This window comes from Myotis lucifugus, unplaced genomic scaffold, assembly GCF_000147115.1.
Source record: "Myotis lucifugus unplaced genomic scaffold, Myoluc2.0 scaffold_47, whole genome shotgun sequence".
NCBI classification, from domain to species: Eukaryota; Metazoa; Chordata; class Mammalia; order Chiroptera; family Vespertilionidae; genus Myotis; species Myotis lucifugus.
Window position 1 is genome coordinate 2,227,018 of NW_005871095.1, and position 17,452 is coordinate 2,244,469.

Consider the following 17,452-nt stretch of genomic DNA (forward strand, 5'->3'; position numbering starts at 1 on the left):
CTCAGTGTGGCCATGACCCACACAAACACAGTCACCCAAAACCAAAGGTCAGCAGAAGTGGTTTTCAATTAGACATTAGAGAGAAATCTGACTTTAATTAAAATAAATGTAAGTTGATATTTCTTCATGTCTAAAATATCATTAAGGACATTATTATAATTCTATAACAAAAGACCAGCCCAGGAGTGACCTAGAAGAACCTCATTAATCAGTGATGACCACTCAAGGTCAGGTGTCTTAGGGTTATTACAAGAATTTGAGAACAATCTAAATCATCTTTTTATATATTCTTAGTGAGGTTGCTCCTAGATGCACACATCCTGTCTTACTAGACTCTTAGCTTGGATTTCTCTAATAGTCACTTTAAGTTGTAAGAAGACTTTGGAATGCAATGGTTTTCCATACAGTGTGAACCCATGAGAGTTTTGTTTTCTTTATCAACAGGTTGACATCCACAGTGCCTGTTGAGAAAATACCTCATGACCATTGTTTATTTCCTCACCTGGAAACCACAGGTAAATGAACCCATTTTAGGGCTCTCTGTCACTTCCCAATTTGTTGTTATGAGTGGAGACATGAATATATTTTTAGGTCAATATGTGAATATTTCAGCTTTGAGCCTATTCTCTTGTACTCTGTTGCTACTTATTAATGGATAACGTTATAAAAATGTGTGTTTTTTCTAAGTTAAATTCTTTGTGCCTCTTCTTTTCTGCTTTTTGGTCAGTAGCTCTAGACAGTTCTCTTGGTCTACAGGAAAAGGGTCCATGTGCTAATTAGAAATTATGAGCCCATTTAAGGCTGTATCATGAAAAATCATGCAGAAAAAGAAGGAGTTGAAAGTAATAATTATCGGACATTCCCTTTTTACATTTTATGTCAGTTCCACTTGCATTTTACCGTAGTGGTTTATACTTAAATCCCTGCAGGCTTTTGAATCGTTCTTTAAAACCCCCTGTGTTTGAATAACTGGTTGTGAATAATATGTTTTTAATATGTAAAGTCCTATATCTTACAGTGATCTTTGGAAACGCAGATGTGAATTAGCCTTTGACCACAAATCTGATTATAGACACGTTGGTACACTCAGTAATATATTTGATTAAGAATTCTATTTTCTAGTCAAAGTGAAACCTGCTCTGAATTCCAGGTTTAAAAGCTTTATGCTGTGGAAAAACCCTATTAGTTAAAGTTATCTTTATCATAAAGAGAGCAGTTTTATGAGTCGACTTACTAAAATGGTTTTTTCCTAAAGGTCTGGGCAGAGTAATCCTACCCAAAAATTCCCGTGTAATGCAGTTGTAGACTAAATTTTTTAGCCTGTTGTATAGCATTCAAACTTAGAATGGTTTTAAAAGTACTGTGTCTGCTACTCATTCAGAGTCTGTAATTGTTATTTTACTACCTCTTGTTACCTGTTGGTTTTGAGTTGAAGTCCCATGAGAACAAAACCTCCTGGATTGTTAAATTACCATCTTAACTATAACAGTTGTTCTACAGAAATGCCACTGTGAGTGTAGCTTAGCTTGGAGCAGCAGTGGCAGAGCCTGAGTCCTTGGCTGAAAGTGAAGCCTCAGTCTGTGTTTTTAGGCATCAAGAAGTTTGGAGTGACATCTTACCGTGTTGTAATTCTCCTTTTCCCCGTGGCAGCTCCAGATACAACTAGACCCGTGGTCGGCAAATTGTGGCTCGCGAGCCACATGCGGCTCTTTGGCCCCTTGAGTGTGGCTCTTCCACAAAATACCACGTGCGAGTGCACGTACAGTGCGATTGAAACTTCGTGGCCCATGCGCAGAAGTCAGTTTTCGGCCTGGGCGAGTCTATTTTGAAGAAGTACTGTTGATATTTGGCTCTGTTGACTAATGAGTTTGCCGACCACTGAACTAGACCAATCACTTGCCTGGTTCACTTTCTAAGTTGAAAGAATAGTGAGGGAAGTGGACATCAAAGCCTCTGTAAGGAACATTTCACATCCGTCAGATTGGCAAAATGAAGAAGCCCTGCAATACCTCTGTTGGCCTGGGTGGGAGACCAGGCACTCTTACACAGTGCTTATTCGAGGACCCGTTTGGGCAGTCATTGGGAGAACAGTTTGGCCATATCTAGTAAAACTAAAGATACGCAGATGATTTTTACAGTGTATTCAGTAAAGCACTGATGGTGACATTGAGAAAGTGGAAGCAACGTAATGTCCATCAATAAAAGAATGGAAAACTCAATTGTAATATATTCTTACAATGGAATAATAAAAAATGAAGTGAAAACAATGAATACATGTTCTGGATAATTATTTACCAACTTGGGTGGATCTCAAAAACTTCATGTTGAACCACCAAATGTTGCTGAAAACCATTTATGGAATATATATATATATATATATATCTTGTTGTTACACACATACCTATATGTGCTATATGTGTGTGGTAGAATTTATAGACTTGCATGGGAATGATAAGTACCAATGCAGGGTAGTAGCTACCTTTGAGAGGAATTTCTGGGGTAGGACACACAGGGGAACTTAGCTATGCAATGTGATTTCCCCCCTTAGTTATCATTGTCTTAATATTTGCATTTCGTGTGTGTCTTGAATACTGCATGGTAAACAGAAAATTTATTTTATATGCTAGAAAAATAATCAGGATTTCTAAGACAGTATTGTGTCTATAAAACGTTGCCGGGAGCCGGTCCATCCTTGCTGCTTGACACAGTCGCTGCAGGAAAGAAACATCTGCACAGCATATGTTTCAAGGGACCTGGCATATATAGCATATTGTTCTTAATATGTTTGCTCTCTTTAGCGCCATGTGTTTTAACCAAGGTCACCTCTCCGAGAAAGGTTTTTTCCCCAGGTGGGGATCTTTCCCTGAGGTTAGGGAGGGGATACAACCCCTTAATTAAGTGCCAGGCGGGTAGTTAAGCTACATAATCTTTACTCCCTAGAATGGAGATAAGAAACGCCCTAACCTTTGTAATAGAAATTGACAGGATTAAAATCGGCTGGTATAAATACGGATGTAACAAGACAATAAACATCAGATCCTGATCAGTTCCTAACCAGAACTCCGACCAGAATTTTGGCTGGAGATCCTGGCTAGAGGTCCTGACTAGGCTGCTGATCAACTGAAGGCTGTCTTCGTGTCATTCCTTCTTTGCCGACTCCGTCCACACCTTTGGGGACCCCTGGACCCGCTGGGATTGGACCCCAGCAAAACGTTCTGATATTAAGTCGCAGTATGCCAGTGTGCCTCTGGGTAATTTTGCCAACCAAATGGACTAAGCAAGCTTTTTGTTGCTTCCTAAAGTCTCAGCTGTGTTGCTCTTCCCACAGGTCCTGTCAACGGGAAATACTGCTGTCCTCAGCTCTTCATCAATCACAGGTGCTTCTCAGGCCCTTACCTAAACAAGGGGAGGATCGCAGAGCTACCTCAGTCGGTGGGACCAGGCAAATGCGTGCTGGTTCTGAAAGAGGTAAAGTGCTTTCACGGTTGCATTTGGCTTATCTCCACAGGGTGCTTAAGGTGTAGGTGCAGTTTCTGCAGGAGATAATGGAAATGTGGACCAATTCGGGTGACATTGACCAAGCACCCCCTTTCTCAATTCTGCGGGCTGCAAGCTGGTCGTACGAAGATGGAAAACAGTGTTTCTGCCCAGGAAAGTCCCACAGTCTAGTGGGAGGGGTTACATACCATCCTCTGAGTCAGGGGAAACATTGCACTAGGTCTGAATAGAGCTTTGGGAAGACAGAGGAAAGACCAGTTGTGTGTGGTGTGAGGGTTCAGAGCTGGAGAGTGAAGGTTTCCCTGAAGAAGTAAGTAGCCTGGAACAGCAAAAGAAAGGGCTTCCTGTGGCGGTGGAGGGTGTGGTTAAGAATGGACACCCTTCAGCCGGGTCAGGAGTGGCGGCTTTTTCCCTCCCTCACAGTACAAGGGAGGAGGAGGTGCGTGAAGAAAGCTTCCATGGGCTCTGGCTCTGGGCACTTGCATCAGGTTTGTGCTGCGGTTGCATCCAGACAGAGCCCAGGCCGTGCATCACTTAGATCAGTGGTTCTCAACCTTCCTGATGCCGTGACCCTTTAATACAGTTCCTCATGTTGTAGTGACCCCTAACCTTAAAATTATTTTCGTTGCTACTTCATAACTGTAATTTTGCTACTGTTATGAATCGTAATATAAATATCTGATATGCAGGATGTATTTTCATTGTTACAAATTAAACATAATTAAAGCATAGTGATTAATCACAAAAACAATATGTAATTATATATGTGTTTTCCCATGGTCTTAGGCCACCCCTGTGAAAGGGTTGTTCGACCCCCAGGTTGAGAACCGCTGACTTAGATGGTATTGTTTCCCATTTCTCTTCCTGCCTCTGGGAAACAACTTGCAGGTGGAGGTGAAGCCTAATCACGCTGGTGGAGGTTTCCCTCGGTTACATTTTTATAGCTTAGCCCCGGACAATGTTTGGACACAGACTGGAATTTGGAACTATTTCCGAACGGCTCTTGAACTGTCTGCATTTTTCACACACATCAGTGCTTTCTCTGAAGAAAAAGGACACCACATATATCTTCTTTATTGCTACTATACCGTGATGAATGTGTTTTAATCCCTTGGGCACAACAATTCCTTATCCATTGAACAAATATTGGATAGGCAACTCTGAGGAGCCAGGCACTGCATGAAGTCGTTGGTCAGACAATCATCTGCCCTCTGCTTGTTTGGGTCTCAAGCTCCTGTTGAGGAGATGACATGACTCTGAGCTTGATATACACAACAGAGCACACAACAGAGACTCCAGGAGCACAGGGAGGAAGTGACAGTACATGCCAAGGGACGCTTGCTCTGGCTCAGGTGAAGTAAATAGAACCTTGAACGCACAGCATGGGAGAGTCCACAGGTAGCAGTGCAAGGTGTGTCTGGGTAATGAAGGTGGTCATGTGTGGCTGGAGAATAGGGTAGGTCTTAAGACTGGGGATAATTCATAGGTTAAAAGAGTGTTATATTTAGAAAAGAAAAAAAAAATCTCATCTTTCAGGGATACCTCTGAAAGGTATGTGGGTAAATGGGAGGTGGGACCACTGGTTTACTCCAATTGGCCCAGACTGTAGATCCCTACAGATGTTAGATTCAATCAAAGAACTCAAACCAGGATTACCTGTGAGGATTTCTGTCATGATAGAAAGTAAGACCCGGGGACAGAGAATTGACTCTTCAGTTTGCCAGTGCTTTGGGGCTGAGTGCATTTTTGCTACAGCAGTTTGTCTGCCTGTTTCCACTGTGAGTGATCAGAACAGAACACGGGAGCGGATGACAATGCAGTGAACTGACAGGTGCAACACCCTTTACACCACACATCCCAGTTATTAAAACGAGCTCTTGGGTCGCCTGCCGACTCTGTTAGCAAACAAGATGACCTTCGGTTCCATCTCTCTTTAGCAGTTGGTTATTTTACTTTTACTACATGATTTTTAAGTCAAAAGTAGTTATCCCTGATCAATTCTCCGATAGGTGCCAGCAGCCAGATTTAAAAGCCAGGCCAGAGTAGTTTTCTGATGACAAAACTAGTTTTCTGCTGATGTTCAGAAAATGCATGAGGCAGGAAGGGGAAGAAAAAAAAAAAAGCCAGCACTTCAGTTCTGGAAGCGCAAGAAAAATGTAAGTTCCGCCAAGCCAATATTTATGCTAATGCTCTCCCTTCAGCACCAGAACCTCTGTGTGGTTTCAAATTTCATTTTATTCCCCGAGAATGAGGTAATTGGAGAAAGACAGAGTGCATTTGCTTTTTTCAGGTCATTGGTGGTGCTAGCAGTTACAGGCTTCTTTCGTATCTTTGGAAACGTGAAGTGATAGTGCCTTCCCTCTGTCTGCTCTGCTAGAAGCAGATAATGTCTGTGGGTCTAGATGCAGAGCGGGCCTGTGGAGAACTGTGAAGAGGGGTCCTGAACTCAGAGGGCGGTATCCCAGAGAGGAGGATGTTTCTGGCAAAAGTGATGATTAATGTGTGTCTCTGTTCACCTCTGGTCAGTGTGCGTGCTAAGCATTCGACTTGAGTGAGGGTTTGAGGGGCTAAGAGCTGTGTCTGGCTCAGTTCCCGCAGGGTGCTGCCCAGGCAGGTAGGTGACTCTAAGGAGCTGGTGCCAGAGCCGGCAGGTGGCCCAGTCACGTCCGGTCATCCCCCATGAGGAGACTCAGAACAAGCAGGCCTGGGGCCCGGGACAGGGGAGGAGCCTGCTGATGCCCCCTCGGGGGCGGGGGTGTTTTTATGGGATCCTGGACCTTGTTGCATGGAGGGTGGGACCTGTGAGTACAGGCAGTAAGTGGTGGTCAGTGTCATAAATTAAACCTGTATGCTCAGCCTCATCATCGCCAGCCAGGACTGTCCTGTCCCCAGGGATGCCAAGGTCTCCCAGATATACACATAGACAACAGGCCTATGTGGCCCTGGGCAGACTCATGAAGTTTTAGTATCCTAAGCCTGCCCCTCCTCAGAGATTGTTAGCCTCATTCTTGTTGGCCATTCACAAAGGTGTTGGGGAATTTGCTTTCTATGCAGTCACCAGGTCTGTGGTCCTTTTTTCATGTACAGAGAGATGAGGCGGGTGCCGTGTCCGTGTGTGAAAGAGCATACGTGAGTGAGCCAGCCTGAGTGCGGCAGAATGGGAGAGTGGAACATGTAGTGACGTGTTTACTCATGTCACTGTGTCCTCCATGAAAAGGCCATCTTCTGATAGACACGTGATGAAACAGGAGAACAGCGACCCAGTCCTACTGGTAGAAATGACTGACAACACCAGTTTGGGAAGGATTGTGTGGTCTCTAAAGGCCGTGGATGTCAAGGTGGCACAGCCGGAAAGGTCCCTGGTAGGTTACAGAGACTAGGGAATATTCGTGGTTTTCCTAAACCTTATTTGGTTTAAGATATTTAAAGCCAGTGTGTCACCTGTTTTTAGCAAAAACGAGGAACCTGTCACTTCCAGAGGGGAATCTCTGAGAGTCCTTGTCACATTTTGCCCATCGCCCTTGGATGCGTGAAGCTGGTTGTCGCTGTGGGACGTGCTAGCTCGGCAGCAGAAATGGCCTGTGTTTTATGCGCTGCTTTTTGGCAGCGTGGGTCAGTCATGCAAGGGATGAACGTTTATCACGGGAAAATCGACAAGTTGTGCACTCCACGAAAAGATAAAAATAGAGCACCCGATGTTCTGCTCGCTTTCCTCCTCTTTCTGCTGCTTAAAAGAAGGCTTCGGGGAAAGCGACTCGAGTCCCAAACACTCAGGGAAACTTCTGAAGGGCTGACCCTCCGTGGTTTATTCTTTCCTCCAACATAACTTCTGCCCCCCTGGTTGAGAGGGCCAGAGACGCTGACTGGAGACCTGTGCACTCCACCTAACATCAGGGTCAGTCCGCGTATGATGGTATAGAGTGACATGATACAGTAAGTGAGATAGGCGGAGCTTCTGCTCTGCCAAGGTGGGAATGTTGTTCCTGATGAGTGAAATGCAGGTAACATGTGTGCACCCACACAATCCCAACTCAGTTCACCCGCCTCCCTATCCATCCAGCTATCTTTCTACCATCCCTATCCATCCAGCTATCTTTCTACCATCTATCCATCCATCCATATCTGTTGATCTATCTTTCTCTCTTTCTTTTATTCTATCATATGTCCATCCATCCATCATCTTGGTATCATTTATTCTATCTTTCTGTCTTTCTAGCTGTCGTATCTAGAAGAGTCACTTTGGTACTCTTCAACACAGCCTAGTTAAGGGGTGCAATGGTTTAGAAATGATTAAGAGGACAGGTTGTGATAACCTTGAGCACTGGTCTTCTCAATCTGCTTCTGTGGCTTCAGAAAGTGCAGGAATAATGAGGTGGGGACTGCATTCAGAAAGTGCAGGAATAATGAGGTGGGGACTGCATGGTGCCACTGTGGTCCATGTATATTTCTTTTTGTCTACCTGCAATCTTTGTAGAATCTTTTGAATCCCGAGGTGTTCAGCCGCAGCCATCTCAGGTTCCCTGAGCCCTGGGAACACAGCAGTGAATCAGACTCCTCCATCTATCCATCCGTTCCTTCGTGTCCTGAGAAATTCATGAGTCACAACCATGTACCGGGCAGGCACTGTGCTAGAAGCTGAGGGGTTATGTGAGCAAGAGATGTGGGCCCTTCCTCAGAGAGTGGACAGAACCCCTGCAGACAGGAGGGGGCTCCATCTTCTCTCCTTGCCTCTAGGCCTGCCTCTTGGTGACAAGCCCACATGAACACAAATACACCAGCAGAACCTGTCCTGGCTGTATTAGAATAACACCCAGTTCTGTGTTATCTCGGGTCAGTGGGAGCAGTAGACGTGGTGGCTTTTAAATCTGGAGCCCAGTGCTGTTTGTTGCCTTGACAATAAGATGGAGGATAGAAAAGATGACTCTTACAGGGGTCGCTCTCTCTGTGTACCCTCAGTCTCATTTCCAGTTGCTGTGTCAGAGAGTTTTGTGTGCTCTGTATGGCTCAGGACCCAGAGCCTTATTTTTGTTTTTTTACTGGCTCGCAGGGATTGGTTTACTGGCTCGCAGGGATTGGATTGAGGAAATAGGAAATTTGCCTAACACAGGCATCTGATAATCTCTGACTTTGGGATTCTTCCATGAAGTATGACTAAATAGAAGCCAGTCAGGTGAAGTATGATTTCCAACATCGCAAGAGACTGAAAGAATCTGAAGCAGAAAGCGAGGGTACAGACCCGCCGTTAGTGAGCGTTCGGGGCCCTGCACTGACTCTGCTCTGCTCCACTGACATGTGAACTAGGTGTTTGAAGCAGGAGGTTCCAAAGAAACCCTGTGGTTGCACAAGGCTGGGGCCCTATTTGCTCAGAACCCTTGGAACTCATGGCCTTCCTTCCCTCCCCACCCTCAGCCAGAGATGCTGAACTGCAAATAGTGAGGGAGCGCCCCAGAGAGGGGAAGTTACCGCCGCCCACTCCCCCCCCCAAAGCCTCCAGACTTGGAAGTTTTCACTGGGACCTGGCAGTTTGAAATTTGGCTTCAGTTGTTACTTGTAGATAATTTTTCCAGCACATTAAGCTATTTCCCTCAATCTCTTGGTTTTGATTAAAGTGTTTATTTCCCACATTTGGGGAGTTTGCCATGACTTGTTTGACTTTCTCCTTTATTATGTATCTGTGAGCATTTGTCCTGGGCTACCTGTCACAGCTTTTAAAAACTAGAGCTTTGTGTGGGAACCCAGAAAGTAAGAAATCCAAAGTCACCTTAACTATGTGTAAATGATACTGTAGCGAAAATGACGATAGCGTTTATTTTTCAAAGCATCCATGTATTTACTGGTGTAATTGAGAGAAGGTGGTGTTGAGGCAGCAGGAAATATGGCCTCAGAGAAAGGACTTACACTTTTCAGGTCCTGATGGGCAGAGGAAACATCTCGCCCAGGTGACATCTGGTTGTCAGTCAACAAAAGCGAAGATGTGGACGTGCCTCCTGAATTCTGTGTTGTTGTCCCTGCTGTCTTAAGTGTATGCTGGACATTAACCCATTAAAAACCATGTACCCAGCTCGCCGGGAGTGATAAGCTCTAACACGCACACTAGCAGGCACCAGCAGGCCCTAGAGAGTGTTTGGGAAGGCTGGCAAAGCACAAGTGTGTACAAATCTAAATAAAGGTGGAGGCTGGTTTGGCCAAAGCAGTCCTCCACCTGGTAAAATGTCAGATTGTTACTGGTATTATTAGAGTTTTTGCAACTAATAACAAAAGGAGAGATGAGCATAACAGTTATCATTACATAATTTGTTATGAGTCTATTAGATGTAGTGGAGACAGAGTGAAAACACCCACTTTCAAGGGTCAATAACTTGAAAGAGTTCCTTGCCTTGTCTTCTTGCCAAAGCTCGTTTCCTGCTTTTCTCTGGCTTCGTTGGAAGGTTACGTTTGGGCTAAAGAAAAGAGAAGACTGTCTGGGTCCTGTCTTCTCTCAGAGCGCGTCTTCCTGATTTCCAGTGTTTGACGGCCTTTACCGTGGTGGATTTTCAACACATTGCAAACCTTCAATCTATCTGTCATCTTCCCACTAAACCAGCTGAACCCAGGTTGTGGGAGCCATATTTGCATTCTGAAGTATTTTCTAATTTTGACACTTAAAGATTTAATTTGTCTATATTAAGGGATTCTCTGCACTTTCAACATAGTCATAATTTAAGCACGGGATACAGTTGAGGTTGGAAATTATCTGAGTAATTTTTGTTTTGGGGGGGAAAACTTTTCACAAGACCGAATATGAAAGGAAATCATGGTTTAGCCTAATTTCATGAGGTGAACGGGGAAAAAAAATCCCACCGATTTTCACAGTATTTTGAGTGCTACCTTTGTACATGAAGGGGGAGGAGCGGGAGAAGGCAGCTGACACTGAGTAGGGCCTGTGTACCAAACACCGCTGCAGAGCCTGCTCCTTCCCCTGCTAAGAGCATTTATGCTCTTCCCTCCTCTTTGTCTAGTCCTCCCTCTAGTTATTCCTCGCCTCTTCCCCATACCCTGACCCACTCACTATTTTCTGAACAAACCCTGAGGCTGATGGAGCAGAGGGAGGAGAGCAAAGCGGCCTTGCAGGACTGAGAGTGGGGTGCACGCTGAGCCTGTGGCCAGCTCCAGAAAGACGGAAGCGCTCACTGGATTTAACGTTAGGTCACTGGGGCCCTTTCGCCAAGCATTTCTGTGTAGTGGCTAGAGAGGAAACTGTATTTGGGTAGGCTGAGAATTAAATTGAAGATGAATAATTTGAAAGTATAAATTATTTTTATGAGATGTTTGGTTCTGAAGAGGAAGCAGTAAAAAGAAAGTCAAGGAGCTTCTAAGGCAAGTTATTTTGCAAAGGTGCAAGGAGACAGAGTGAAAGGACCATGCAGTCTAACCAGTACGGGCCAATGGGGAGAGAGGCCAAGAGGACAGGAGAGTTTAGTTTATGGGTTGATGAGAGGGCTGCATTGCTGTTAGGAAGAGGGCTACCTTTAAATATTTTGCTACGCAAAATTACTCCCTCCTTTATTTCTCAAAATACCCTTGTTGTAGAATAGGAAAATCTTTTCCTCTTAAATTCAGTAGCTGGGGCCTGCAAATGAAACTGACAAAAGACAGAGTAAGGGTTTATTTTGAGTGCACACAGGCCTCACAAAAAAGAAGGGAAAGATTTCTCCATACCATTTTAACAAAAGGCAGTAAATTATGGAGAGGTGATAGCACAGGAAAAGGGGTTGGGGCTTCTAGGGGTGGTATTGCGGGAAGGTGGATTTGCAGGGTAAACAGTTGGAAGATAAGGGCTCTTCTCCTAAGGTTTGTTTGTGCAGAGTCATCTCTGTGCCATCTTTCTTTCCCCAGTGAGGAGGGTTGTTCTCTTTCTGGTATGGCAGAGAGGAGACCGACGCCTTCACAGGGGGAAGTTGAAGCCCTGCTCCTGGCTGAAAGCGGAGGGCAGCGTCTGCTGTTTCTCACTTGCCTTCACTGCAAAGTAATCCAATGTCCAAGTGGCATATTTTGAGGTGGCGTATTCTGACCCCCTTCATTATGAACCAGATAAAGGGCAGTGCCCCCATTATACACAGGGGGAAATGTAGTCAAGCATCTTGTCTAAGGACTCACAGCTTCTAAGGGATGGAACTGGGATTTGATCTGGGATCTATCCAATACAAAGGTTATTGCCTTTCTGCTGTATAACACAGTGTGGGGGCTTCTGCATAGAAGTTATGTTCTCAACAAACAATTCGTGAACTCTAAGAAGTCGAGCGAGGCATTGCTCCAGCATGAATTATGTCCTGCTAGTTCATTGGAGACAGGGTCCATGCTCCCCTTTCTGGTCAAGAGCCTCACCATGAGCTGCATTCCGATGTTTTGTGGGGTGTAGTCATGCAGTCTAACTATGGGTAATGATAACAGCTGTCAATTTGGTCATTGGCATGGATGTAACAACAATACACCAAGATGCCATGTACACAGAAGTTGCTCAGCTCATAATTCCAAAGTTTTATAGGGTTGAATTCAGAGATGAATGATTTGGCATTGGGAAAAGTCATGGGACAGTTATTCAATATCAGATGCTTTTTATGATTTAACTGCTGCCTGTCTCCAGGCTGAACTGAACTCTGGAAGGCATTTTCTTTTCACAGCCACAAAATGCATTTTGATATGCAGCAAATAACATGTAGCTGCGGGGGTTCCTCAGTAAAACACGATGAAAAGAATCAGTTGAAATTTTCTTGTCCGTTGATAAACACTTTGCACATTATTTCAGCCAGTTCTAATTGGATTTATTTTTAAACCACGTCTCTGTAAATTGTACTGACAGTAAACAATAAAATCAGATGATTATTCTAATAGAGAAAACATAAACACACCAAAGCTGCTTGTTCTGCCTTGTCCTGGCCTCTTAGTGCCTTGGCTGAACCCCATTTTCTTTATGGGGAGTCACAGGGCCCTGGAAAATGCTACTCCAGGAAAGAAAAGACAGTTGCCATGCTGACTGCATAGTATAAAATGTTTTAAGGTCAAATCCCCAGTTTTAATATGAGAAAGCTTTATTGTCTTTTGGAATTAAATCAGGGTACAAACCATGCCAGTTATATTCGGGAACACATCAGATACATGAAAACTGAAACATGAAAATTCTTCTAACATACTTGCATCTCCTTCCTTCCTGTTGATATTGGGCTGGGCTCCTCTAACACATAGTAGGTGCTTTGTGTAAAGTTTGTTCCCCCCACATCTCGCGTGGTTCAGGGTGCAGGACCTGAAAGAGGAGCCACACACAAATGAAAGAGAAGAAACAAGAGATAATTTGGAAATATTGGGGGGCCAGGTGGGTAAGTCCAACTCAAGGGGAAGGACTTCCACTGGTGCTCAGGCCTCGCCAACCTTTTATTGGTTTGGGATATACCCATAGCCCTTAGGCAGGCAATTTCCAGTAACAGGCAGACTAGCCCATCAGCAAGGATTTACATAATAGTAAATGGGGAAGTTGCTTCAGCTCCCATTGTCTGGACTAACAGTGGGTGCACAGCCCTGACCTTTGCAAGGGCTTCAAGGATCACCAGCCTTCCGGGTTCCTTGTCCACACCTCTCTGCTAGTGAAGACAATAGGCAGCTTCCCACAGTGCTTCGGCAGTGATGCCAGTGTCCCATCTCGATTAGATATGTTTATCACTCTTCTGATGTTGTTTTGCCCTGAAACGTGAAGAATGAGCTCAGTGCCTGGCTTGTGCTCTTCTGGACTGGGGGAGACTCCAGGAGCAGCAGGTGCTGTGGCCTGCTCCTGCGTGTGCTCCCAGGCCTGGTCCATGGCAGACCTTGACGGTGGGCATTGCATGGAACTGAACCATAGGTCTCATGTCTCTTTGTACGCAGCGATGCACCTTCACATTCTTTCAGTTCTCTATCCACATAGCAGCAACTCATGAACATGCCAGAACTTATAAATGTTCATTGTTAATGAAGATTTGCTTGTGGAAAGGTGCAGGCCCCAAGGGATATAAATTCTTTGTCTTTTCATTTGAAAAACACATCAAAGATGAACAGGGATATGCCATCTCCCCAGAGCATGCAGTTGAGACTTTAGAAGGAATGGGTATGGTCTGTCTGGGGGTGTCATGGTAGACAGTGACAATATGCTCATTTTGTTGGACTTGGGACTTGGAAGTGAAGGGGTCATTTGAGGAAATAAGATGTTAGATGGTGTTTGGGTGTTCCAAACTTCCTTTTGAAACACCGCCCTCTCTGAGAGAATTGGCCTAGTATGAAATATCCATACACTGGGGCAGCATCAGGTGAGTTTCACATAATTGTTGCATCTGAAGTCTATCCAGAAGTGTTGGCATGAACCTGTTGTCCCCCTCTGATTGGTGCCTTTTGAAATTTATTTTTAAGAATAAAATGAAATTGTCAGTAGCCAGTCCTACTGAAGAGTGACTGTTGAATAACAACCATTGGCTCTTTGGAAGCTGTAGGCTTGGGTCTGCAGGAGCTGAGACAGGACATTGTGGCCATCACTCATTCATAGGGTCAGCAGGAGCTAGAGCCACCTCCACAGCACAGAACACACACACATTGAAAGACATAGTTCAATTTTTCTGCAACCAGGAATGTTAGTGAGAGTGTGCCACCCCCTCTTGTCAGCAGAGAGATTAGAGTTTACCATCCTTTTCTCCTGCAGATCAGCCTGCAGAATGCCCTATGGACCTTCTCCCCAGCCCTTCACTGAATGGAGATGCAGAGCAAATGCTTCTTGTGTCAGCAGGGGGTTTTCAGAGCCTCCTGGTGTTAGAGAGAATGGCTACAATTTGAAGTTCATTTTGTTTATTTTTCTCCCCAACAGGTTCTTAGCATGATAATCAATGCAGCTTACAAGCCTGGGAGGGTATTGAGGGAATTACAACTGGTGGAAGATCCACACTGGAATTTTCAGGAGGAGACACTGAAGGCAAAGTAAGTGTTTTTAATTCTGGGAAACAAGGGTTTTTGTAATAATACTTGGCCTGCTCCTTTGAAACGTGTTCCTCTTTTAAAATTTTTTTTTAATTTATTGATATATATAGAGAGGGAAAGGAAAGAAGAGGAGAGAGAGAAGAGACATCATTTTTTTGTTCCACTTATTTATGCATTCATTGGTTGCTTCTTGTATGTGCCCTGACCAGAGAGTAAACCCACAAACCTGTGTATTGGGACAATTCTCTCACCAACTGAGCTACCCAGCCAGAGCCAGAAACTTGCCGTCCCTCTTTTGGACACAGCCCAGGGAAATGGCAACAGAAGGAATGTTGCTCTGCAGTTCTGTGTGCTAGACACTGATTGTTGGCATTTGCTGCACGGAGTTGTCTTGAGCCTTAGGATTCCTCAAGTGAACTAGAGCAGTGGTCGCCAACCTTTCAAACCTCACGGACCACCAGTGGTCTGTGGACCACCGCTGAACTGGAGAGTTGCTTAACTAATACTTAGTATGCTAAACATTCACAATTAAAACATGCTGTGCTCAGGTCGAATAGATCACTTGACCAAAAGGGGAAACTTTTATAAAAGACAGAATATCCCTTATCAATATGCATATTCATTAGCAGTTCTTAATACTCGGTACTGTAAAAAGTTTCATTAAGCCAGATCCAAACATTCTTTATGCTGAGAGTTGATAGTTTTAAAAGATAAAAAGAACCAGTACCTCTGTTTGGTGTTGGTGAATGCGCTGTGGGTTGACATGTAGTTGCTCAATTTGTTCCTTTATTTGGAAATAGGCTCATTGGAAAGGTGCTGTTTTTGCTTTCAGTTTCTTGAGTTCCGAAGCTGAGAACACCTCCTGGATCAACAGGGTTGAACTTGATTGTTTAGATCCCTTTCTCCAGATACACTTATGTTTAATGATTGCTTTGGTGTCCTGGGAGGCCTTTTAATATTCAGTTATACTTTTCAAATAGGATAGATCTTACTGGTCAGCTTCTTGTGTAAGTGAACTAACATTGTTTGGATGTAACATGTGGGAAATGATGCTGTTTGAAAGAGTGAACCACTTTTCAAAGGCCAGCATGTATATAAGCCCTCCTTTAAAGAGAGTACATACCTTATCCAAAGTGAAAGTTGAGGGATATTAAATAACGTGTATGAGCAGTAATTATTTTCCCTGTAGTTATCTTACTAAGTAGAGATGTTGACATTTCAACACTTTTTGTCATTTACCCACTCAGCACTTTCTAGTGTCTGTTTTGAACATCTCTGTAATTTTAGATTCAGCAAAAGTCACTTATGGTCTACAGATATTCTGCCAAGTCACAAAAGTTAAAGGGAATATATATGCAAATAGGAGACGATTTCTATGAAGTGGCATGTGAATGAAAGGTGGCACCATAGCTCATCCTTCATTTCTTTCCCAAGAAATATTTAAATGAGCTTCACATGTAACCAAGGAAAAACGAAAACAAGTTTCTTCCCAATGTAATATTCCATATATTCCTACTTTACTTAAGGGGATGACCATCAGCAATAGTAAAACAAGGGCAGTTCATCACAGTAGTGATGGCAGAAACCTGAGTAAGTATTTATACAGAAACCCTTGTTAATTCTTATTTTTAAACTTTCCTATAACATTCAATACATCCAAAATACACTTAATGGATATGCAAATAGTAAAAATAAAAAACCCCTTACATTCTACTAAAATCTCCCCTGCTCCTAAGTAAGCCAGAAACTTGCTCTAGAAACCAAAGTGACAAAGGAGCACTCATTTTGCAGTATTTGTGCTCATTTTCCCGTCACCACGTCTATCAGAGCCTTTATTAAATCCAGCCTGATTCAATCAATACAGACACGGCACGGCTATATTGTAAAGGCGGCGAAGTGCCTGCTATATTCGATGTGACAGGGGGTTCCTCAGCAAGATCTCACACAGCAGCACTGGGGAGCAGGGCTGTGAACTGGGTTCGAGTGTGCGGGATCACAGCGGCCTCTCCCAGCGGCTGCTAATGATGACAGACTTCCAGGGAGCGGGAACATTTTTTCTCACACTGGGTATCGAGTCACCTCTTTCCTCATGATGTAAAATGACAACTTTTTAGATCCTGACAACTTTGCTATTTCTTTAGTTCAAATGGGAAGAGAGAGAGAGAGAGAGAGAGAGAGAGAGAGAGAGAGAGAGACTGGCTTCTGCTCTGGGAGCTGAAAGGCTGATGTGGTCTCTGTCATGAGTAAATTAACTCAGCACGAAGACCTGCATTAGGGCATCCAGCCACCTTGGTTGTGGTCTGGGAAACTATAACATCACTAAGAATGTTTTGGGGAAGAAAGGGCATCAGACCCTCCACAGGACTTTCTGCATGCTGTCACTGAGCATCTGGGCTTCTAATGGGTTTTACTTCTAAAGCAGGGGTGGGGAACCTTTGTTCTGCCAGGGCCATTTAGCTATCTGTAACATCATTCTCGGGCCATACACAATTATCAACCTAAAAATTAGCCTGTTATATTTGGCCAAACATTTAATTAACTCCCTAATGCCTTGGCAGGGCCAGACCAAATGATTTCTCAGGCCTTATACAGCCCGTGGACCGGACACCCCTCACCCCTGTTCTAAGAGTAAATAAAGACCCATTTACTTGAGAGGGTGGAGGTGCCGTTGAAAAGGTTTGACTTGTACATAGAAGGAAAGCTAACACTGTCACCTGCGGTTGTTCCTCAGTGTTTATTTTTCTGTTTGTCCAATAACCGTACCCTTAGAGTAAAACAAATCAAGGTAACATTTGATCACTGTGTAAGGAGTCTATGATATTATGAGTCTTTAACATGAAAGGCAAACTACTGGTATGGTGCGGTAGTGCCAAGGGAACAGTGGACTCGGATGCAGTTTGTTCCAGCTGTTCTGGCAGAGAAAATTCTTTCGGGTGATATTGAAGTGTACTACATTGACCTACATTATTTTGAATTTCAGGAG

The 17,452-nt window shown here is 44.0% G+C and overlaps 1 protein-coding gene across 2 annotated transcripts in view; it reads left to right on the forward strand.

The window, feature by feature from the left end:
* SFMBT2 (Scm like with four mbt domains 2) overlaps positions 1–17,452 on the forward strand; it is a 206,900-nt gene that overhangs the window by 172,973 nt on the left and 16,475 nt on the right. For both annotated transcript variants that reach the window (XM_014455527.2, XM_023753558.1), the window contains 3 exons: positions 445–515; positions 3,329–3,468; positions 14,360–14,469. In XM_014455527.2, the coding sequence (XP_014311013.1) occupies positions 445–515; positions 3,329–3,468; positions 14,360–14,469 (321 nt within the window). The remainder of the gene's footprint in view (positions 1–444; positions 516–3,328; positions 3,469–14,359; positions 14,470–17,452) is intronic.